Source organism: Simochromis diagramma, unplaced genomic scaffold (assembly GCF_900408965.1).
Source record: "Simochromis diagramma unplaced genomic scaffold, fSimDia1.1 OVJJ01000746.1, whole genome shotgun sequence".
In the NCBI taxonomy this organism is placed as follows: domain Eukaryota; kingdom Metazoa; phylum Chordata; class Actinopteri; order Cichliformes; family Cichlidae; genus Simochromis; species Simochromis diagramma.
Genome location: NW_024386757.1, coordinates 3,600,003 through 3,624,659, shown reverse-complemented (window position 1 = coordinate 3,624,659; position 24,657 = coordinate 3,600,003). Strand labels below are relative to the sequence as shown.

The following is a 24,657-nucleotide window of genomic DNA, read 5'->3' as shown; positions in this document are numbered from 1 at the left end:
TTGGGTTTTTCAGTAAGTCTCCTTGGTCTCTGCAAAGTAGCAGTTACCATTTTAAAAGCCAAAATGTTTTATGAAAGAAAGGAAAAAAAGTTTAATTAGTAATCTAAAAAATATATATATATTGTAAAGGTTTATATCTTATTGTAAATTTAAATATATTGGGGGGGGCGGGGGAACCCTTCAACGTGGCTGGCGCAAAAATAAATGTCAACTCATCCACCCACCGTCACCTTCGCCCAGCTGTGAGTTAAATAATCAAACTGCCTTCTTTGCTGTGATGATTGGAACAAATTGAACAGAGCTTTGCTGGAGATAATTTTGAAAATGGCTTGCTAATACTCACCTCCAGGAGCATGTACTGAATACTCAATGGGATAATAACTTTGGGGTGTTCATGTGGTCACAGCCATGTGGCACATGGGGGAGAAGGAAAGGACAAAAAAAACAAAAAAACAAACCAACAACAACAACAGATCCACACAAGTGTCCTGCATGAGTCAGCTGCGAGCAGCTGGGGCAGCCACTCGTCCACACACCTGTTCTATGATACAGACACACAAATACATTCCTTCTAAACAAGATTTCTGCCTCTGAAAACAACTTGTGTTAAAAATTACATCAGCCTTTATTTCTCTCTGTTGCTATCTGCAGTTTGGTGATGTTCATTTTCAGCGCTCCTCCTTGTACTTTAAAAGACATGCTCAGGGGCTAATAAGAGACTAAAAACAACTAATGAGGGAGTTTTTAAGAAATATGAGGAAGAGGATGGGAAAATGAGAGACATGAGAAGTTAGCGGTTTCCATTCTGGGACACGGACGCAACATGCGGCTCTTTGAAACAACCAAAACTATTGTTAACCACAGTTTGGCCTACAGAGAGATTCCAACAGCTGGCTTCAATTAAGGGTTTTCTTTAAAGAGGCAGGCCTCCTGCACACTGCATGTCTCACTTCTTAACACACACACAGTAAAATCAAGATCTCAAATGTCCACAGAAGCGGTTTTGACACTGAGCTTTGTCTGGATGAATGTGAGCATCACAAATGAAACACGCAACAGGAAATGTCTGACAAACATTGCCGTGCTATGTTAGCCATGTCAAACAGAATCAAGTAAATCCAACACTTCTTCAGGACACATTCCTGTGGAGATGGCAGCTCTACATGAACTGAAGAAAAAAAAAATTAAAAATACAAAAAAAATAAAATAAAAAGAATACAGCTTTCATGCATGATGTATCTAAACAAGGCCAGTGCTAGACCTTGACACTTTGGTGGTAACATTACAGTGTGGCTCATGCAGGAGGCATTTCAGGAACCTCAAGGCTTGTGCAACAATGTTACACCGAATCGTGGAAAATAAGGCCACAAGAAATGCATTGTACATCATGACCCCCAGAGAGAGTAAAGTAACACAGCATTCATTTTCACTCCCACACTCAGCTCTATATGAGGCTGAAATTTTGTTCATGTGGACACTCACTACGGATGATGTTTCTTCACAAGAAGTGGCGTATGTTTTGGGTCATTTCTCTGACTAAAGCGATAATCTAGACCCACTTTTGCTCCTGACTGCTTGAGGTTCTCTTTTAAAATCTTCACATGTCCTTCTTTATTCATATTTCCTTCTAGATGAGATTCCCAGTTCCAAACGCACTGAAGCGTTCCCACAGCATAATAGTCCCACCACCGTGTTGTAAGTTACTCATTTCTCCAAACATAAGCAGTGTTTTTATTGCCAAATGAATGAGACAAAACTAGAGCCCATTTTCATCTTATTCTACCATTAGTAATAGTAATTTCTAGTCACTTCAGATGCTCACCTTGGAGTTGAGAAACATTTAACTTGAGACTCATCAGCGATTATTTTGCTGTCACTGAATATCACTGACTTCCTGTGGTCACCACATCACAGCACTACTAACAGAATTCATTCAACTTTTTCCTCTATGGGTTTAAAAGATTTCTTACCATCTGTTTCTATGTTGTACATCATTCAACATTCCCCTTTTTTCCCCCTTACACAAAAGCCCACGTTGTTATGTCACCACCAAACACCACAGTGTGGGATGGGTCTTCCCTCCACATTAAACAAGCACCGACACATGTTTGTGTCAAAAGAGACACCATCAAGCACAACCTGCTTGTCAAAAAGTGTTTTGCCATAAGTGAAGTAAAGTTGAAAGGATGCAAATACAATTTGTACAATAGATATCCGAAAATAATTTGGACAAAAACAGACCTCCATAGAATAAGCAGCCGTTCAAAGTATCTGCAAGAATAGGCTTTCCCTTCAGAAGATATCATGTTTTAATGGAAAACAGAGACTTCATCCACGCTACATAACAGCCACACATGGTAAGCTATGATGGTTTTGTCAGGTGGTACATCCAACCTGCTGCACGAACATTGTCAAACCCGTGTCCTCCCGAGTTCATGACACATGTCAGAACTGCACTATGTGTTTAAGCAGCTATCATATGTCTTCGCCATTTGCCACCAGACTCGCTCAGGCTGGGTGTCTATGGAGCTAGCGTTTATTTACCAGCCATTCTCTGTGTGCTTCTCTGCGCGTGTGTGACAATCATGATGTGGCATCAAATAAATGCCGCCCCATCAGCAGCACCGCTGAAAGATAATCCTCTCTCATGCAGAGTGGGAGTAGCAGCAGCAGGAGGAATAAGCGAGCGCCATTCCAAACCCATGCACGTTCACAAATGCAGCACAAATTCAGATTCAACTGAACGCGCCTGCTGGCGTTAATAAAACCTGACCACAAACAAATACCCTCCAATAAGGCGAACACGGCACTGCAAGCAGGCGCGTACCGGTTACTCGATACAAGCCGTTATGGAAGCAAAGTTGGCGTAATTTTGTAGTTTTCATTGTTTCATCTCCCCCCCCCAAAAAAAAAAAAAAAAAAAAAAAAAAAAAACACTCACTCCTCTCACACTATTTCAGAATGAAGACAGGGGCTTCTTACCTCATGGTGAAAGTGGTGTCAGGCCAAATATGTCACAGAATCTTTTGAATAACGACGACGGCTGAGTTGCTGTGTAGTTTTCACCAAAGTTCGCTGCTCGGTTCAACGATACAAGCGACCTAAGATGAATGGGGACTCCCGACGACGGCGTGACAAGATGTTTCACAGTTTGCGGGCTATCCGATAAAAGTACAAAAAATGAAAATAAAAAAGAAAATGGTGGCTTAAAAAGAAACAGTCTACTCCTACATGTTCTAGAGCATCGCCGCTCCGCTGCTGGCACTGAGTCACTGGGAACTAAAGCGGAGAATCGCAGGGTTTCTCGGCTGTTTCTGACGCACTCAGCTCTATGTGATGCGGCGCTGTGCCGCTCGGATACCGGTCTGCTGCCGCTGGCTGCTGGCCGCAACATGTGCTGCGTTTAAGGACCCGCTGTAAGCTCCTACTCTGAAGTTTCTCGGGAATAAATATGCCCCCTTCCCTAAAACAAACAAACAAAAAATGAATTTTACCAGCGCCAGGTGTGTCTGCAGAAAAGTATTGCCTTTCGCTAACTGCCTTTGGTCTTGAAACTCCTTCAGGCACTTATTGGGGCAGTTTTTCTAAACGAACTTTGATTTAAATGGTTACATCATGGACAAAAATCGGCATGTCTAGCATAAGCACGTATGTAATAAAACTGTTTAAAATGTTTGCCCCAAAATAACGTTTTAATAACCTTTCTTCACTTGCAAGTTATGTGTTCTACCACCAACTTTGCTGTCGTCGAAACCTCTAATGCATTTCAATCTAGGACTGGTCCAGGTTTCTTCATGTATTGTACCTTTTATAAAATGATGCTTTTTTTGGAAAAACACAACAGAAGGCTAATTTAGTTCGAAACATAACTCAGGCAACAGCACCCGGCTTGCTGCCTTTTTTTCATGCGAGCCGGCATAAGTTGGTTATGTCGCACTGTACCTGAATGCAGCAATTTACGCAGCTTGTCAGACGTCGCACGTACAGGTTGCCCTTGACAACTGAGGTGGATAACTTTTTCAGTGTTTCTGCGTTGACTGGTTCCTGTAAGGAGTTGGTTATGTCTTTAATAACACTCCGTTGTTCTTTATCTTAATTTACACACTTATAGACAATAGTTCAAATGGATTTCATTATGATTTACACACATTCACAACATTTTACTCATACCCTTGATAACTAACATGTAAGTCTTAATTATGTAATTATGTTAGTCAATCTAACTGAAAACAGTAGGAAAGTAAACAAGCAACAACCATTGTACATTTATTTCCCAACTTTTTTCTTCTTATTGTTTGTTTTGTCAGGTTGGATGATGAAAGTCGGCATTGTCAGGTTTCTACAGAGATGTTCAATAGAGTTCAGGTCAGTAACTGGGCTACTGTAGGACATCCGTAGAGTTGTCCCTAAGCCACTCCTGTGTTGTCATTGTCATGTTGGAAAGTGAACCTTCAAGTAATTGTAAGGTTCTGAATCCTCAGTGAAAACCTGTTCCACATGTGGAACAGGTTTTCACTGAGGATGTCTCTGTACTTTTCTACTTTCAGCTTTCCCTAAACCCTAATTAGTCTCCAGTCCCTTCTGCTGAAAAATAGCCAGACACCATGATGCCACCATACTTCATTGTAGGGATGATATTGAGTAGGTCATAAGCTCTGCCTGGTTTCCTTCATACATAATATTTAGAACTGAGGCCACAAAGTTTAATCAAACCACAGAATCATGTTTGGTCACAGTCTGAGTGGTTTAAACTACAGATGGCACGATACCACTTTTTTATGTCCAATACCGATACCGATATCATAAATTTGGATATCTGCCGATACCGATATGAATCCGATATAGTGTATTTTTTAATCAATAAAACAGTTTTTTTAACATCTTGCTGCATTTTGTATAAGTTCATAGTCAAGCTTTTGTGTTTTCTTTTAAACTAAAGCAATTCTGTTATACCTGTATGCAAAAAATACACTGCACCCAAAATATTTAATTGTTCAACAATACTCAGTGGCTGTTCGTCGGTGCCCTGGGCGAACACCCCCTCTGCCCCCCCCCCCCCCCCCCCCCCCCCCCACACACACACACAAAACATATTAAGGATTGTACATTGTTGGATAATACCTCCCACCCACTCCATGATATGCTGGCCAATCACAGGAGCACGTTTAGTGAGAGACTGAGATTACCAAAGAGCACCACTGTGAACACTGCAATAGTTACACCCTTTCTATACACACTCTTTTCTACTCTGGAATATTCTTGTCAATTTTCTTGATATATATTTACAATCACCTCTGTTAATCCTCGATATTTAGAGCTAGGCGAGTGGCTCCAGCAGATCCCAGGAACAACAGCGGAGATCTCTGTCCAGAAGAGCGCAGTCCAAGGAACAGCTAAGTTTCTGTGCAGGACCCTCAAGCTCCCAGGCCTCTGGTAGAGGACCCGAGCTTGAAGGATTGACCACCCACAGTGGCGAGTGGGGAATTTATATATATATAAATATATATATATATATATATATATATATATATATATATATATATATATATATAAACAAACACCCAGCACGCCCCTGCGGGCGGTTTATCCTTCAAGCTCGGGTCCTCTACCAGAGGCCTGGGAGCTTGAGGGTCCTGCGCAGTATCTTAGCTGTTCCCAGGACTGCGCTCTTCTGGACAGAGATCTCCGATGTTATTCCCGGGATCTGCTGGAGCCACTCGCCTAGCTTGGGAGTCACCGCACCTAGTGCTCCGACTAGGTGCGGTGATATATATATATATATATATATATAAATATATATATATATATATATATATATATATATTAGTGCTATTTCTTAAATGTGTAAAATCTGTAACATAATGTTACATAATGTTTGGAGTTTAGTCTGTTACTGTTAAGTATTCTGATTCTGATTGTTTCAGGATACATGACCTGCCATGACATCTGCTTATCTGTATCTTTTGCTCTTTTCTCCTCCTCTTCCTTTCTCTTTTTTCTAAACTGAGCACCTGATGGCTTTGAACTTTTCTTGTCCATCTTCCATTGGTTTTAATTTTGCACTCCAGTATGAACAATCACCCCCCAACCCGAGGATCACCACAACATAACCTAATAGACCTACACCTTAGTTCACAGAATCACTTTGTCTAGGGTTTATTTCTGGGATTTCGCACAACCCAGGATTCAAATCATGAATACATAATGGACTTGGATTTACAATATTATAAATGAAATGTGCTCTGTTTGGAAGCAGCAGGGCCCCCCTCCCCTTTCGATGGGTTGTGTGTGAGACTTTAAATCATCAAATATAAATTTTAAATTGTTATTGATCCCTTCACCTCTAGTCCTAAAGTGTATATTTATTTTCTTACTCTTCTTATATTTATTGTTTGTTTACTTGCACTGTTGTAACTGGAGCCTCGTCTCTCTATATACTGGACTGTATGTAGCGGAGATGACAGTAAAGTTTACTTTGACTTCAGCAGCAAGCAGGCGCACCGAGGGCTCTCACGCTCACTTTTCGCGTATGGAATTTTAAAAAAATAGCGGTGCAAATTATAAGTCTGTATTATAATGTATGTTGTTTTCGTGTTTGGTTTGTTTTTATTTAGTTTTATTTTGCGAGTTGGTTATTAGATGCTGCTCCAGCCAGCCAGAGAATCCCCCGCCGCCCCGCCCTCTCCTCCCTGTGCCGCAAGCAGCAGGCGCACTTCGCAAACGAGGGCGCCCTTACTCCCAGCAAATGGGCGATAGAAAACCGATCGGTGCCTATGACATTCCCAATATGCGCTGGCATGACGTCGGGCAGCATGAGTACGAGTAAATGGGCGTGATGCCGTCCCCCACCACGATGCCGCCCCGGGCAACCGCCCGTGTCACCCTTATCAAAAACTGCTACTGACAATACTGATCAATCTAATAAACTTAAACCTACACCATCCTCCCTATTCTGGTATTTTAAAGAGTACTTAGCAGAAATATTAAACAACCTAACTAATAGGGTTGCCAACTCCCAGCAAAAAAAAAAAATAGGGAACCACCCCCCACCCTCTGCCTCGTGATGCTTAATCAACGTAATCAACTTTAATTTAATGCACGTGTAAGGAAAATAAAATGCACAGAAATCAATTATTTTTCTACATTTTTGCAGACTGCACAGATGGTACCTTCCCAAAGGAAAAAGTACTATTGCTTACTAGGGTATATTAGACTTAATAGTTACTATTTACAGTAATGGACTTCTATACATTTTACATCAGATTAAAACTTTGGGTGTAAGATTCAGATAATTATATATTAAAAGCTAGACGTTTTAGACGAGAATAAGAAAGATTTCTTAGTACCCCTCTTCTCCCTGTTAATGCCCTACCTGCCCCCTTGGCAAAACTTTGCTAGAACCGCCCCTGCACAGTTACCAGCCGTCAGCTAGGTAGAAAAGGATCCTGGTGTAGAAAGTAATATTAAATAAATTCTAACAACAGCTTATCAAGCTTAAACGTGCTGCTGTTGTTCAGCCGCTGGTTTCCTCTTTCTGGTGCAAAGTGGGCCAAAAACAAACAAGAGAGACGGGAGTCACGACAGAAAAGTCGATCAGCTGATCATTGAAGTAGCAACAGGAGAGGGAGGGAGAGAATGAGGGGCAGTTGCTACATATATCCGTTGTTATTATGCTTAACGTGGGAATGCTTTACAGACAGGGACTGTTAAACAAGATGGCTGCTAGGGTGCAGACACACAGCTTGGCAGGTCCTGTGCGTTTGCCAAAAAACCCACCTAAAAAACCATCTAAAAACCCCTGGATCTTGACATCAACTTGTCTTTTTGTTTTTATACATTTTTATCTTCTGTGGAGTTCGACATGTCCAAGAAAGCTGGATAATTATACCACTTTCCCAGCCAAATGGAGTCAACATCTTTTGTTCACAAGATTCTTGGATTTTGGTCATGCCAGACCACCCCCAGGTAAACATGAACAATCAGATATACCACAACTGTCGCTGGAGATTCTGAAACTTGTTCTGATGCTACTTTTGGCTGGTGATATAGAACTAAATCCTGGACCTAATTCAAACATCAGTGATTTGGACTGGCTACAACTAATTAGCTTAGTTAGCCTAGGCCTGCCTGGGCCTCCATTTCAGCTGCCTGGGCCTCCATTTCAGCTGCCTGGGCCTCCATTTCAGCTGCCTGGGCCTCCATTTCAGCTAGCTGGGCTTTCACCTCAGTTGCTCGGGCCTCCACCTCGGCTGCCAGGGCTTACACCTCGGCTGCCAGGGCTTACACCTCGGCTGCCTGGGCCTCCATTTCAGCTGCCTGGGCCTCCATTTCAGCTGCCTGGGCCTCCATTTCAGCTAGCTGGGCTTTCACCTCAGTTGCTCGGGCCTCCACCTCGGCTGCCAGGGCTTACACCTCAGCTGCCTGGGCCTCCATCTCAGCTGCCTGGGCCTGCATTTCAGCTGCCTGGGCCTCCACCTCGGCTGCCTGGGCCTCCACCTCGGCTGCCTGGGCCTCCACCTCGGCTAGCTGGGCCTCCACCTCAGCTAGCTGGGCCTCCATCTCAGCTAGCTGGGCCTCCACCTCAGCTGTCTGGGTCTCCACCTCGGCTTCCTGGGCCCCCATTTCAGCTGCCTGGGCCCCCACCTGCTGTACCCAAACTACAGTCTCCGGTAAAGGGTTTCTCATCATTAAATGCTCATAGTATTGTCAACAAAAGGACAAGAAATCCTGCTATTAAAATTTACAGAGGAACAAAGATCTGAAAGACATTTAATCAGGCTAAAGTAATCTGGGACACTAAAAATAAACCAAAGGGGCTTCTATGTGGACACATTAACATTCGCAGTATGTTACCAAAGCATGAGCAACTGGAACATATTCTAAGCAATTCCAATATTTCTATTTTGGGTATCTCTGAATCTTGGCTCACAAGTTCTTCTCCTGAGTCTGCGGTTGTCTTTCCAGAGTACACAGTATTCAGAAGGGATAGAATTGGAACAAGAGGAGGAGGAATACTTGTGTATGTAAAAAAAACACCTGGATTGCTCTATACTTAGTTCACCAATAGATGTCGAAATAGAACATATTTCTGTTAAAATCACTCTTTCCCCAGAAATGTCATTTACGTTGATCTGTTTATATCGCCCTCCTTCAGCAAAGAATATTTTTTATGAACAACTACAGATATTACTTAAATATCATGCTATAAATAATAAGTCTAATGAAATAATTGTAATGGGAGATTTTAATGTCAACTGGGACTGTGAAAAGGACAGAAAAACACTCAAGGGCATAATGGAGACTTTGAACTTTACTCAACACATTGAACAACCCACAAGAATAACAAGACACTCTAAAACTAAAATAGATCTGGTTTTCAGTAATAAGCCCGAGCGAATTATTAAATCTTATAATTTTATCACTGGTATTTCAGACCACAATTTTATATTATTTTCTAGAAAACTTATAAAATCACGGGTTAAGAATGACTTTCAAAATTCATCTAATAGGAGATCCTTTTATGAATTTATACCAAGAAGTCAGCGACAAAATGTAGCAGAAGCATTAGCATCAGTTAACTGGGAGCCTTTATTGTGTAGTGATGATCCACAATTCTGCAGCAGTCACTTCACTGACATTGTCAAGGATGTTATATCAACATACTCCATTAGAGCTCGACAAAAAATAAAGACAACATCTAATTTGCCCTGGTTAAACAAAGAGTGCAAGAATTTAATGAAAACAAGAGATCAATTACTAAAGCAGTTCCTGAAAACAGGTCTAACTCTGGATAGACAGAGATTTACTTCAATGCGGAATAAAGTAACAAGAAGTTTGAGACAGGCCAAAGCAAAAATTTTTATAAATATAATTGAAAGAGCCAAAGGTAATGGTAAAATTATCTGGCAACACTTAAATAAATTACTTGGCCGTCATTCAAACAAAAGTAAAAACACAATTGAACTTTATGTAAATAACTCTATTGTTAGAGAGCCTCTATCTATTGCCAGTAACTTAAACACTTTCTTTATTTCATCTGTTAAGGAGATCAGTCAGAGCTTTGACTCAGTCATATGCTCTGATAATGTGAATGATGTTGGTCAAAATTTGTTCACCATCACTCATATTTCAGACACTGAAGTTGCTAAACTAATTACAGGTTTAAAACAATCAAAAGCACTTGATGTATATGGTATTAACACAAACTTCCTAAAGGAACATATGGATTTTCTTGTACGTCCAACAACTCATGTTTTGAATATGTCTTTCAAACACTCCATTGTTCCAACAGATTGGAAAATTGCTGCAGTTACACCAATTTTCAAAGCAGGTGTGAAGACTGACATGGCTAATTATCGCCCCATAAGCCTACTCCCGGTCGTATCTAAAATAGCTGAGAAGTGGGTGGTTAAACTCCTCACTGCTCACCTAGAAAACACCCAACCCTCATTACATCCATTGCAGTTTGGCTTTCGGGCATATCACTCCACAGATACTGCCCTGTGTATGTTAGTGGAGAACTTGAAGAGCTTGCTGGACAAGAGTCCCTGTGTTGGAGCTGTATTTTTAGATCTGAGGAAGGCTTTCGACTCTGTAAACCATCAGATATTGTTATCCAGATTGACTCGGTTTAATATCTCCAGTCAGGCTCTTCAGTGGTTTGCCTCATATCTCTCACACAGGAAACAGTGTGTGGTGTTGGATGGGGTTAAATCTCCATATCTAGACTGTGATACAGGGGTTCCTCAAGGATCTGTTCTTGGGCCCTTATTGTTCTCTCTTTTTATCAATAACTTACCTGAAGTCTGTCCAAATATATTTACTCAAATGTATGCAGATGATGCAGTTATATATACGCAAGCAAATAGTGCCCAGCAGGTGGCAAAAGATCTTACAGCTGCTTTAGCATTAATGCATAGCTGGCTGGAGGACTCATGCCTAATGTTGAACACCTCAAAAACTGTCGGTATGTATTTTTCAAAACGCCCCTTAAACTTGAAGCAGTCAAACATATTCCTGGATGGAGTAGAGCTTGAATTAGCTCCAGAATTTAAATATCTTGGGGTCATTCTAGACCCAACATTATCCTTCAAGAGTCACATAAATAAAGTGTCCCAGGTACTTAAATTTAATAATCGAAATTTTAATCATATACACAATAATTTAAATATGAATGTTGCAAAAACTTATTTTTACTCAATGATCATCTCTCATATGGACTATTGTTTGACGTCCTGGTCACTTGCTTGTCCAAAAACACTTAAAACTATTGAAAACATTTATAAAAGAAGTTTAAAACTACTTGACAAAAAACCGACTTCCCACCACCACTGTCATGTGTTAAAAAAACATAAATTACTGAACTTCAATAACTTAGTGAAACTTAAAAGAGTGAGTTTAATATATAAAGTCTTACACTCCCTTGCTCCACCACCACTAAAGCAGTTCATTAGGCATAAAGAAAGCTCAGACAGGACCACTCGAGCTACAATCCGAGGAGACTTGTTTATACCCCACAGACGGACAGCATTTGGGCAGAACGTCCTTTCTGTCCAGGGTGGCCATCTGTGGAACAGTCTTCCTCAACCCATTAGAGAATGCTCGACATTCAATTTGTTTAAGGCAAAGGTTAAAAACTGGTTATGGACAAATCAAGTGTGTGATCATGTATAAGTTGTATAGTTTTAATGTTTTATTTGGGAACAGAATGGTGTGTATGTGTAAGTTTGGTGATGGAATTTTTATTATGAATGAATGATGAATTTTTATGAATTATTATGTCTATTTTTATGCTTAAGGACAACAGATGGAAATTAGCCCTTGGCTATAATCTGGTATGTTTACATTCATGTAATTTTTTTTTTTTTACATTTATGTTCATTAACATGCACTGTCCTAAATAAATAAATAAAACATTCCAAAATGAACTTACACACTTGCTTTACTTCTCTCTGGGATAAATTTCTCGGAGATGAAATGCCAGTTTGGTAGCAAGGCTCCAAATGCTCAACCAGACAGAGGTCTTGCACGCCACTGCCGCTCTATCGCATGAGGCATACTGCTCCGACGTGCTAAGGCTATGAGCTGAGTTACGCCATATCGCAAGTTTTGTGAAGTGCTTTCACTGTACTTACATGTTTCCGTCACTAAATTTCAGGGTTGTGCATTATACATTTCACTGCATACATTTATTTCACAGCTAGAATTATATTGCTTATTAGTCATAAAGCCTAGATCAATGGAGAGCTCCAGTGATAGTTATCCATGTGGTCTTCTTCTGTCCTTTAGTCAAAGTGATCATTAGGTCCTTGGTCATCTCTCTCACTATACCCCCTCCCCCTCCCCCCCGCTCAGTTTGGCAGGGTGGCCAGCTCTCGGAAGGGTGCTTGTTGGGCTTGTTTTTTGCTCTCATATATATATAATCAGTTGTGAAACCTTCTATAGAGAGCTGTGTCTTTCCAGATCGCATCCAATCAATTGAGTTTAGCACAGGTGGACTCTAATCAAGGTGTAGAAACATCTCAGCAATGATCAAGAGAAATGTGTCGTTGTGTTTTTGCCAAAGACTATGTAAATGTGATATTTCGGGGGAGGGATCTGAATGCTTTCTGAACACACTGTAAAATGAAAGCTGGAAACATTCAGACTTTAGTGTGATTCAGTGGTTCTCAAGCTTTTAACAGGCTTTGTCTCATAAAGAATCCCTCCCTACTCTGATGGGAATTTTTATTAATGTCTTTGACTGAGAAAATACATTTGAGGATTTTACTTTCAAGTACACACAGACACAAAAACAACTTGTAGCCCTCCCCACAAAGACAAACGGGTGTCAGAAACACAGACAGCTGATGTTCTGCCACAGGTGGTGCCTGACACAAACTGTGTGATTTACTGCTGGTCACTCTCTCTACTGCGGGTGTGTGTTTATGTGTGAGTGGACTGATGTGAGAGTTCATGCTGGTGTGGTAAAAACGCTGACTGCTGATCCCTGACAATTATTAATGTGCAAGTCAGCGAGACGCAAAATTGTCATCCTGTTGTCACCATTACAGATCCGCAGCCACAGCGAGTGTTTCTATTTTAACTGGTTGCTTGAATTTCAGCCATATGTGTGCGGGATATATCACATGTCCATCATCAAGTGAAGTCCTGTAAGCTACTGACACACAAAAGGGCTGAAAGAAGCTTATCAGAGGTAAGGCTGAATCAGTTAGTCCACAAAACTGAAAGGACTGTTTCTTTATGTAGCTGAAGGAGATCCTCCTCCTCCCTGAATTGTATAAGTGCACAAACCACTCCTGTGTGTCGTTGTGGTTTTATAGCCAAAGGGAAAGACCTGACTCTATAGTTCTTGTAGACTGCAAGTACAAGGTGGCAAATCCCAAAACATAACAGATTACACATTCTATTATCCTCTTCTAGGACATCTAACAGCTTCCTAGAAATATCATTATCAAACTGTATGTAGTGGAAAGGACAAACAGACTTTTACCACAACATTAGAGGCAGCTATAGTTTGCAATGTTGCCTCTGAGATGCAGGTTCTTCGTGCTAAAAGCCTGTGTTTTGTCAGTCTGTTCATGAAGGGTCTTGTCGCTGTGTTCTTCTGTGAGGATGGAGTCCCCGTGGGTGCGTACGTGTCGAAACACTAGCACCATCCATCCTAAAATCCGGAATCAATACAAGTCATCCACTCGAGTGACTGAGCTGTGACTGACTCACCGATGATGAATGAACCGTCAGCACAACGCCCACTCCTCACCAGCTCTGTTATTGTGACATCTAACACAATGAAGCAGTAAATGTCATTAGATCTGAGGCAAATGAAGCATACTCTCACTGCAAACTGCTCAAAGGCAAAAGGGCACCATCCAAATCCTGATGCAAGCAGCCTGATCTGAACTCAGTTTTGTTGCATCAGTTTTCTTCTGCGCTCATTAGGTCTCTAAAGTTCACCCCAGATGCCAGTGAACTCTGTCTGCCATCTAGTGTGGAGACCATGAAATGATCTCCACAACATTACCAACATTCTGCCAGTGTTAAAAAACATCTTTGTATTTGGGTACTGTAATTCTTTTCCACACTTACTTCACTAAAATATTTTTCTAGTACTTTAGGTGCATTGGTACTTATTAGTCCTAATCCTCTGAGCTCTAAGACAGGGGTGGGGAACTCCAGGCTTCAAGGGCTGGTGTCTTGCAGGTTTTAGATGTGTCCTTTATCCAACATAGCTGATTTAAATGCCCAAATTACCTCTTCAACATGTCTTGAAGTTCTCCAGAAGCCTCATAATGAACTAATCATTTAAATCAGGCGTGTTGACCCACGGCTATATCTAAAACCTCCAGGACACCGGCCCTCGAGGCCTGGAGTTCCCCACCCCTGCTTTAAGACATTAAGTCATAAATGGAACCCTAGATTTTTAGGAAAAACGTGAGAAGATTTAGATGTGTTTCAGTTAAAATTATCATTTTCTTTGCTCCCTGGTTGTGAAGACTTGAGAGAACAATTTCATAAAAACAAAAATTACATACTGTGATAGCCCTGGGTAAGAATTGGGGTTTCTTGGACCTCAGAGGATTCACAGTGACTGTTAAGGTTGTTTTTTTGTGTTAATTTGCAAACCATTGTTTTGTCATTCTTGGTCCATTTGCTACTTTGACTTTATTTCTTGTGTGTTTAGTTCCTTCGGGGTTTCCATATATGTTGCTTCCTATATCCTTTGCCCTCCTCTGTTTTCTTTTATCTGTCATCTTGTCAGTCTTTGTCTCAGTGCAGTTGTCTTTTTTTTCCTTGTTTGTTTCTCTGGGCATCAGTTTAGTTTCCTGAATTTTGTTTTTTTATTTTGTTTTGGGTTTTTTTGTTGTTGTTGTTTTTGCTCTGCTTCAATTATAAGGTATTTTTCCTGCTGCTATGCTTTTTTTTTTTTCTTAACTAATTAGGTTAAGAAAAAAACCTAACTGGTTCTTTGCCACTAATCTTAACAAATTAGTGGCAAAGACCCAGAGATTCTATTTCATGTAATTGGGTTCACTTCACACCCCAACTCTTTGACATTTACGTGATAATAGTGTGAAGGTGTAACCCTCTTTTTATGCGTTATGTGTAATGTGTAAATCAAAGAGTGCAGTCATGTGTAAATAATTTAGAAACTCTACTTAACTGATAAAAAGGAGTAGTGTTACATTAGTACTCGTTTCTCGTTCCTGTCCTTTGTGTTTGTAATTAATATGTATCACTCTGGATGAAATTGCTCATTTCTTTAAAATTGTGTGTTGTGATTTTCTCTTTTAATTTAACAGCCACATTTAAAATGATCACATATGTTTAAAATATAATAATAATTTCTCATTTTCAACATATAATATTTTTTACTTTAAATTTACATAATGAGCATGTCCTCATTTTTTAAAATTTCTTATTATTATTGTTATTTGTATTATTATTACTTAAGTACTTTACTTTGCTGCCGTTCAATATTCTAAATACTTGGGGTGTATGATTTTAAATTTTGATATACATATTTTGTTATTTTAGTCGTCTTTAACCACAACCACTTGGAGGCGACATAAAGGCATTCCCACGCTTTACAGCACAGTAACATTTCCGGGTCTGGGCCTGTGTACAATTTCAAAACAAACCATCCCGACTGCTCAGAAAAACGAGAGGCAATATTTACGTTACTGAACTAGTGTATGACATTCCATAAAGTGTACAGTGTAAATAAATAGACAAATAAATAAACAAATTAAAAACTGTTCTATATGACTCTGCGTAACTGCTTACTTTTGCTTTGTTGAATTCGAAATATCTATTTACTTTGTCATGTGTTATGTTATTACTTAAGTTTTCAAAAATTTAAGTGTATGCTGATTTTATTTGATTGCATTTAATGAAATTTCAGGTTTGTGCCTTATCAACAAACGTGTTTGCCTCTTATTGCCTTTTATACCATTCTGCTTAAATAAGCTATTTGTTATGTGTTTGCTTTTAACTTAATCTTTTTAAACCACTGTTTAAAAAGGCTCATTGAGGAAGTATGTTATATCAATTTATTCATCTTGCATTTCAGGTCAGCCTATATCACGTGGTCGTATGTTGATGAAACATTAATTTTGAAGGCTTAAATTAAATGTAAATGTTTTAAAACTTTGTAATATTTCATTGCTAGTGCTGTTTATAAATATATAATCATATCTTTCTGACTAAACTCACCCCAAGACACAAGAGTTAGATGATTTCTATTAGTCTACATTATTTTATTTTCTCTCTGCTCCATTAGTGACATTGATTTCCCTCAGTGTTGGATTTTTCTCTTCTATGGCCTGTGTTCACAGCACATAATTTTTTTGAAGGCCCTTATTTATTCAGAGGGAATTTTGCCACCTTCAGATGAATGAAATGACACGATCAAACAAACATACAGAGAGACCCCCCAAAAAAGAAAACAAACAAACAAACAAAAATGCCAGGTCCCAATCAGAGTTTCAGGCTTAAAAGATCAAAGGTCTAATCAGGTCTAGGATTTTTATCAAGTCAGTGTTTCAGTTCGTTGTCTCTTTTAATATCTTGTAAGGGAGCACTGCTCGATTTACGGTACTCTTACCTTTTTTTGTGATTTTTCAGTAAGTTCAAGTCTTGTGCTTTTATTTTGAATGCGCACACCGGATATGGGTTCGGCGCCGTGGTCTCTTCGGTCTGATTGGTTGTACTCACGTTGCTGCTGATGTGGTGTTCTGAAGTTAGCAAACGCGAACATCCGATTCAAACTTGTTTTCTGCTTTTGTTAGTATTGTAGCTTTGTGAAAACAATGCCTTACTATCAGACGTGGGAGGAGTTCGCCCGTGCAGCAGAAAAACTGTATCTGACAGACCCAATGAAGGTAATAACGCTTTATTTAATAAGTACCATACTGGATAGCCTGTTAGCTAGATGGCACGTTAGCGACGTGACTGTGCTGACTGGTGGTTCGATATTTTTTCATGTTAAATTCTGAACATTTTTGTTATGTTATTTCTTTTTTTCAGGTCAGAGTGGTTCTAAAATACAGACACTGCGACGGAAACCTGTGCATTAAAGTGACTGACAATGCTGTGGTAAGTACACCGAGGAAAAAACGTGGAATTGTTTGTACCAGCCAGTAAAATATGAGAGGTTATCTTGAGAAACCTCTTAAAACTTGTTTTTTGGCCGAGCAGCCAGAAACTTCTTTCTTTGTTTTCTGAGTCTGCTGGTACTAGTTTGTGTGAGGCTAAATCGTAACGTGTAGCGGAGTAACACAAGCAGGCTAGCAGCTGCGAGTTTTTTTTCTTTTTTTGTTTAATAAAGCTCCTGTAATATTTTACGTTTTGTTGTGTAATAAAGTGTGAACACTGGGAGGGGGATACACCATTTTAGCTGTTTTTCTTCTTCCTGTGTTGCGCTGGATTTTTCCGTGTTCATTTTATGGTAGAAATATTAGGCTTACTTGACAGTGATACCCAATGTCTAATGGCCTGGCTGCATTATATTCCAGATATCCCAAATTCTTCACTTCTATGAATTTTTTTGGAAGGTTGGCGGGTAAACTCATCTTTAGAGAAGACTACAGATTTATAATATTGGCATCTAGCCCTATATTCACAAACTTTCCTAATACTTAGAGTAGATCCCATTGTCAAAATGCTAAGAAAGTTCTTAGATTTAATTTCATTTTAAAATCATTTATCCATAAATTCATATAAAATCAGGGTAAAGAGGCTTAAATGGTTCTTAGGCACAGGAGAAAATGACAGTATGTAGATTATCATGCCACTTTGCCCACTTTTTCTTTAAGTGAGGTAATGGCATATGATTAATTCAGTCTCAAATCATTGTGAGCCTTCTGCTCAACATCTCCATCTAGCATGTTTGTGCACTTTGAAATTTGAGGCAATGTTTAAACATGAACATCTCAAACTATTAAAACTATTAAAGATAAAAGCTGGAAATTTTCATTTTGATATTTCTTAGTACAGGATTGAAACATACTCTGTACTTTAGGGGACACACACACACACACACGTATGTATGTGTGTGTGTGTGTGTGTGTGTGTGTGTGTGTGTATGTGTGTATATATATATATATATATGTGTGTGTATATATATATATATGTGTATATGTGTGTGTATATATATGTGTATATATTAGGGGTGCAACGATATTCGTATCGATATTGAACCGTTCGATACAGTGCTTTCGGTTCGGTACGCATATGTATCAAACAATACAACATTTGTAATTTATTTTATCAATTTTCCTTCTGACGATGCTGTCTGTGTTGAGCGCTCAGTGAATCTGTGTTCGACTACTCCGCCTAGGCTGCACTGTCGAGCGCAGATCCACTGAGCGCTCAACACAGACAGTATAGTCAGAAGGAAGAGCGCAGGGCAAGCTAGCGAGACAGAAGTTAAGCTTTACTTGCAGCAGGCAAATTGAACCTCATTCAGATCTGGCGTTTGGAATTATTTTGGTTTTCATGTGACGTATGACCCTGAAGGTAAGCGAGTCATGGACTAAAGTAAAACAGTATGTTGGATGTGCCATGCAATGCTCAATTACATTGGTGTGAACTAGTGTGTTAGCGCAGTTAGCTCGTTAACGTGTTTGCTGTCTAGCCCCATGCACGGAGCGATCGGCGGTAGCTCGTTAACGGAGATTTGCCGTGTTGTGGCGTTAAGGTCATTTCAACGAGATTAACCTGAAAGCACTAGTGGGAACACAACGAATATGACTGCACATTTACGCCGACATCATCCTAGTGCAAAGACAAGTGGAAGCAGACAAAAAAAAGCAAGCATGCTACTAACTTTAGCCGAGTCATTTAGACAGCTGTTAGCACATGATTCTCCTTATGCTGCTGAGAATATAGCCCAGAAGAAGCGGATAGTATAGCTTTTATTTTGGAAAGAGACATTTCTCTGTAATAAACTCTCTTTTCCAAAGATGAGTGATTCCTCAATCAGATACAGGGCTCGCAATATCGCTAGCCCGACGTCCCGGAGCTAGCGATTTTTTCAGTCGGGCTACCAAAATCTATCTCTTCCCTGCCCGTCGGGCTATTGTAGGAAAAATATATGTCAATGCTTTTGCATTCTTTCAGAAATGTAGCTGGGTAATTATGTCATTGGCATCGGTGAACCACTGTCAATATGTGACATATTGAAGACGCGTTTGAATTTGCGCTTGTTTTTTTGCTTTCACTTTGCAATCGTGTGAACTGTGTATAGAGAGCGACAGCACTGATCTGTGAGTGATGATAATTTGTGCACCAATTCCTCTGACATAGTCTTATTAATCGTTAGCTTACTATGCAAACATGACAAGTGAAATCTCCCGCAGCTTACACATGTGAGAGGTTGATCGCGCAGAGAATCGCTGAGCTTATGTGAGTGAGCGTGTAAAAGCATTTCAGTTCTGCTGAGCCAAATAAGACAGGTCAGGGTGAAGAAGTGACAGCCAAAGAAAAGCTTACCACAAAACGGAGAAGTTATGACAAATCAGACTATAAGGCAAAAAGAAAGTGCAGCTTTATGGTTTCATGGACAAAAGAATTTCTGTGGCTGCAATATGATGAGCTAAATAACCAGGGCTGCACATAAGTGGTCCGCAGGTGCGCATTCGCTGTCAAAATAAAAAACACGCACAAGGGTTAGGGTTAAATTTAAAAACTGTACTTTTGAGTTAAAATATATATTTATAATTTTAATAAATGACAAATTAAAAATGCATGAACATTTTTTTGTATCGAAAAAATATTGAACCGAACCGTGAATTTTGTGTATCGTTGCACCCCTTATATATATATATATATATTTATTTATTTATTTATTAGGGGTGCAACGATACTCTTATCGATATTGAACCGTTCGATACAGTGCTTTCGGTTCGGTACGCATATGTATCGAACAATACAAAATTTTTAATCTATTTTATCAACTTTCCTTCTGACGATGCTGTCTATGTTGAGCGCTCAGTGGATCTGTGCTCGACAGTGCAGCCTAGGCGGAGTAGTCGAACGCAGATTCACTGAGCACAGGGCAAGCTAGCGAGACAGAAGTTAAGCTCTCCTTCCAACATGGCAAATTGAACCTCCCCCACCCTAATTCAGATCAGGCGTTTGGAACTATTTTGGTTTTCATGTGACGTATGACCCTGAAGGTAAGCGCGTCATGGACAAAAGTAAAACAGTATGTTGGATGTGCCACGCAATGCTCTATTACATTGGTGGGAACTAGTGCGTTAGCGCAGTTAGCTCGTTAACGTGTTGGCCGTCCAGCCCCACGCACGGGGCGATCCGCGGTAGCTCGTTAACGGAGATTTGCCGTGTTGTGGCGTTAACGTCATTTCAACGAGATTAACGCTGACAGCACTAGTGGGAACACAACGAATATGACTGCACATTTACGCCGACATCATCCTAGTGCAAAGACAAGTGGAAGCAGACAAAAACAACAAGCAAGCATGCTACAAACTTTACCCGAGTCATTTAGACAGCCGTTAGCACATGATTCTCCTTATGGGGACCTGATATGTTTAATATGCTGCTGAGAATATAGCCCAGAAGAAGCGTATAGTATAGCTTTTATTTTGGAAAGAGCCATTTCTCTGTAATAAACTCTCTTTTCCAAAGATGAGTGATTTGTCGATCAGAGAGATGTATTTTTTTTTTTTTATTACTTTGTTGTTTCAGCAACATTAAATTTAAAAACTGTACTTTTGAGTTAAAATATATATTTATAATTTTAAGAAACGACAAATTTGTTTTTCATGCCTTTGAACATTTTTGTTCAAAGGCATGAACATTTTTTTGTATGGAAAAAATATCGAACTGTTCGTTCGTTGCACCCTATATATATATATATATATATTTTTTTTTTTCATTTATTTATTGTTTTAAGTGCATTGGTTATAAAAAATGAATAAATTAAGCACTTAAAGTACCATATTTTAGCACACACTAATAATACAAATATCACATGGCAAAAGCCACTGAGCAACAACTTGTGAGTGGTGTCTAGCTGTATTTCACAATAATACAAAATAAAACACGTAGAATACTTTTTAACTTGTAATTTCCTGATCCCTGCTTGCCGGTAGGAGTTTTAAATGTAATCTTAATTACAAGACTTCTTCAGGGTGATAAGTCTCAAAGTGGTAGGCAGAATTGATCTTGAAAAGTAAATATAGCAAAACAATTAAAAGTTACGAAAAATGGCTTAGTAAGTTATTCCACATAAGTAGTCTTGCAAAGCCAAGTTGCCATGTCGACATGGCATGACTTGCAGTCTGATGTATAAGTATAACCCAACCCTAATCTTAATGCCACAGCTGCCACAGGCATTCGATATACTGACTGCATGAATGAACGCTGCAAAAGTTTGTCTGTGTGCATAGATAGATAGCATAATCTGAAATATGAGAGTGCTTCTTGACCATGCTGCTTACAACATGGGTCTTGAAAAATGAAGGATATGCATATATTTAACAGAATAATGATTTCAGTTATAAGTACTTCTCAATGTGAAGGTTTTTATTTATGTATTTATTTTGTATTATTATTAATGTGTGCTCATATATGGTACTTTACAGGACTGCTTATAGTTTTCAACTAGCCAGTACTGGCATTTGTTTTTATATATTTCAGTCACAAATTACAGGTCCTGATTCAGCTCTGTGTAAAGAAAAACAAGTGAAAATTTCAGGCTTTTATCTTTTTGAGATAAAGTTTTGAGAGAGCCATATTTTATTATTGCCTGTGGAAACAAATGACTTGAAACTGGCTAGACAAGCCTTTACTTGGGCCATGAAATTTGTATTGAAATTGGAATGACCCTTTGTAAATCATCACATACAGTTTGTATAAAGTAATTAATGGATCTTTGGACTGGAATTAATATCTTTAATTTTTGGGTTGTGATACATGGTGAAGACTGCTTTGAGTCTAGTATTATTCATATGAGAATATAAGTGGGGCTGTTTGGTAACCAACACATCAAGCACAGCTGTGTCATAGTGCATGTTGTTTGGTTGATGTTTTCTAGAGATGAACCGGTTGACCAGCCAGGGACCTGAATTGGTTGTTTTCACTGTAACTTTACAGCAAAAATGTCCCTGGTTTGAATCCTGGCTAGGTTCATTCTCTGTGGAAATTGCATGTTCTCCCTGTGTCTGTGTGGGTCTTCCCTGGGTACTTGGTGCTGGCTTAATTAGTTGTGGTGGTGTGGTGTTCCTGGATGTTGCTGAGCTCTCTTAAGGCTCACCTCTCATGGTTGTAAACCCAACCCCAGCTCCAATGTGTTCGAATATTGTTGTTGATGGTGGGTCTTGCTCAAGTGGAGAGCTGTGGTGCTGCTACACAAGGCTACAAAGCATAACAATGACTTCTGTGACCAGTTACAGTCTAATTGAAGTTTGGATTTCATCCATGAGCTAAGAAGATGCTGATTGTGTTCTTGTCACATAATTATAGTAAGATTTATTTTAAAAAGGCATTGAGTGTAGAACCGTGTACACATGCCAAAATAATGTAACTCTGTATCAAGCAATTATTGATTTACAAAAAGGTGTGCACCACCAAAAGAAAGCAACAATGTAACTCTATCATTTAAGTGACTACTTAATCACTACTATAAAACCGTAAAAACCTGTAGTTTTCATGCTGTAACTGCCTTCATTTGGTGTCTTCTCCATCTTTACAGTGTTTACAATACAAGACAGACCAGGCCCAGGACGTGAAGAAGATTGAAAAGCTCCATGGGAAGCTGATGAGACTCATGGTGTCCAAGGAGACGCACAGTGGTGCCATGGAGACGGACTAAAATGCTCTTGAAGAGCTAAAGTTTTGGAGCTCTCGGACTGAGTTCAGAGGACATGGTGGTGCTGCTGAGAGAATAGAAACATCAGAGTGGGACGAGTCTGTAAAACGGGAATGTGGGGAGCTGGATCTGGCTGCTTACACTGGTTTAATGCTGCCAGAGAAGCTATAGATATATACTGTATATATTTTCAGGATTTTTTTTTTTTTTTTTTAAAGTTTCACTGTCCACCTTTCCTTTACAGGCATTATCACATCCCTAATGGTGTAAATGTAAGAAGTTAAAGTTAAATGTAAGAAACGTGTAGGGGTGGAACAACATTAGCTGCTGTGTAAGCAGCTTTGGCACCTTGAATTCTTTAAAGACATTTCCATAAATTTTTAGTTTTGAAGGGGAAGAAAAAGATGGGCAATGAAGATAACTTGTCTTTTTTTCCCCATCTTTCTAGCTATGTCAGATTCAGTTTAAGCCCAGTTTACTTTGATTTTTCTCCCCCCTCATTGTGCCACATGAATGAAGCAGAGCTTTCTGATTTCCCAGCAAGGGTGTGGAGAAAACCCAGTGTTTCCACACTGACATGTTCAATAAATGGTTGTTTACCCCAGTCAGCAATATATCTCTTTTATTCATGTCATTATGGATTATATTGTGTTCAACAGTCATACGTCAACGTTATTATGCCAGACAGCTTATATGACATTGGGTTTGAATTAATGAGATAACACGTCCTTTATTTAGCCCAAGCAGTTAAAATAACTCAAATGCAACAAAATCAAAAAGTACAGTTTTATGTAACTTAGTCACAAGTCAAAGTAAATAAACATATAATATAAATGCTGATTTAGAAAAACAAATTTACCGTAAGCAATATTATCTAGCAAAGCAAACGGAATTAAAAAGGGCTTACTAATTTAAACGATCACCTGTGTGTCGGTCTTCCAGTTGTTCATGTACTCAGGTACTCTTACTCCTGCACCACAGCAACATCCTGTCCTCAGATGGACATGGATCATTTATCGGCCTTCTGTGTATTTCAGTAAAGCTGAAAAAGTTGTTTGTTTTAATTAACCAAGTTTCCCCAGGAAAAAAAACCCTTCGTGAATTATGTAAATTTTTTATTCTTGGTACAATTATTTTTCAAGTTCTTGTTTTTACTTTTTCATTCATAGTGATCAATATGAAAAAGGTATTACAGAAGCAAAAATAAAAATTTCTATTTGTGTCATATTTAAAGCTGGAGTGTTTAATGCAGGCACACAAACGCAAGGATGACTTCAAAGTGAGCCTTTAATTGCTGAAATTACCAGTGCATTCACAAAATCCAAACAATAGAAATAAGGAGTCTGGGGGCAAGTCCAAAGAGAATAAGCAAAGCTGCACATGAAGAAAAACAGGAGTATACAAACCTCTTGTTGAAAGACAAAATAGAGACAATGATATTTGATAATATGTTGGTTTCTAAAATTATAGTTTTGTGAAATGAGCAGCTGGAAAGATGTCGTGGATATGCTGAACCTTCTTCCTTGTACAGACCCCGGCTCTGAGGTAGGATGGCAGCTGCAGAACGGTCTCAAACATGATGTGCTCTCCCCCATGAGTGGCACTGGGGATGATGTTGTTGGAGAATACTCCTAATGTAACAGTGGATGGTGTCCTGGGGATCTTTTTCCAGATCTGGATTAGGGTGTCACTGAGCCCCTTGAGCTCTCTAAGGTGCAAATGTCCAACAGCCTAAGCCACCAATAAATCAGTCATGCGGGATGACGTTCTCCACATAAAAAACAAACTACATGTGTTTTGTTCCTTCATAGATCAACTTT

The 24,657-nt window shown here is 39.4% G+C and overlaps 1 protein-coding gene across 1 annotated transcript; it reads left to right on the top strand.

Annotated features, from left to right (window-relative positions):
* The first annotated feature begins 16,699 nt into the window (after positions 1-16,699).
* Positions 16,700-23,449, top strand: srp9 (signal recognition particle 9). Its single transcript, XM_040028167.1, has 3 exons — positions 16,700-16,883; positions 17,029-17,097; positions 22,721-23,449. The coding sequence occupies exons 1-3, from the start codon at positions 16,812-16,814 to the stop codon at positions 22,838-22,840; spliced, it is 261 nt and encodes an 86-aa protein (XP_039884101.1). The 5' UTR covers positions 16,700-16,811; the 3' UTR covers positions 22,841-23,449.
* Positions 23,450-24,657: the final 1,208 nt, after the last annotated feature.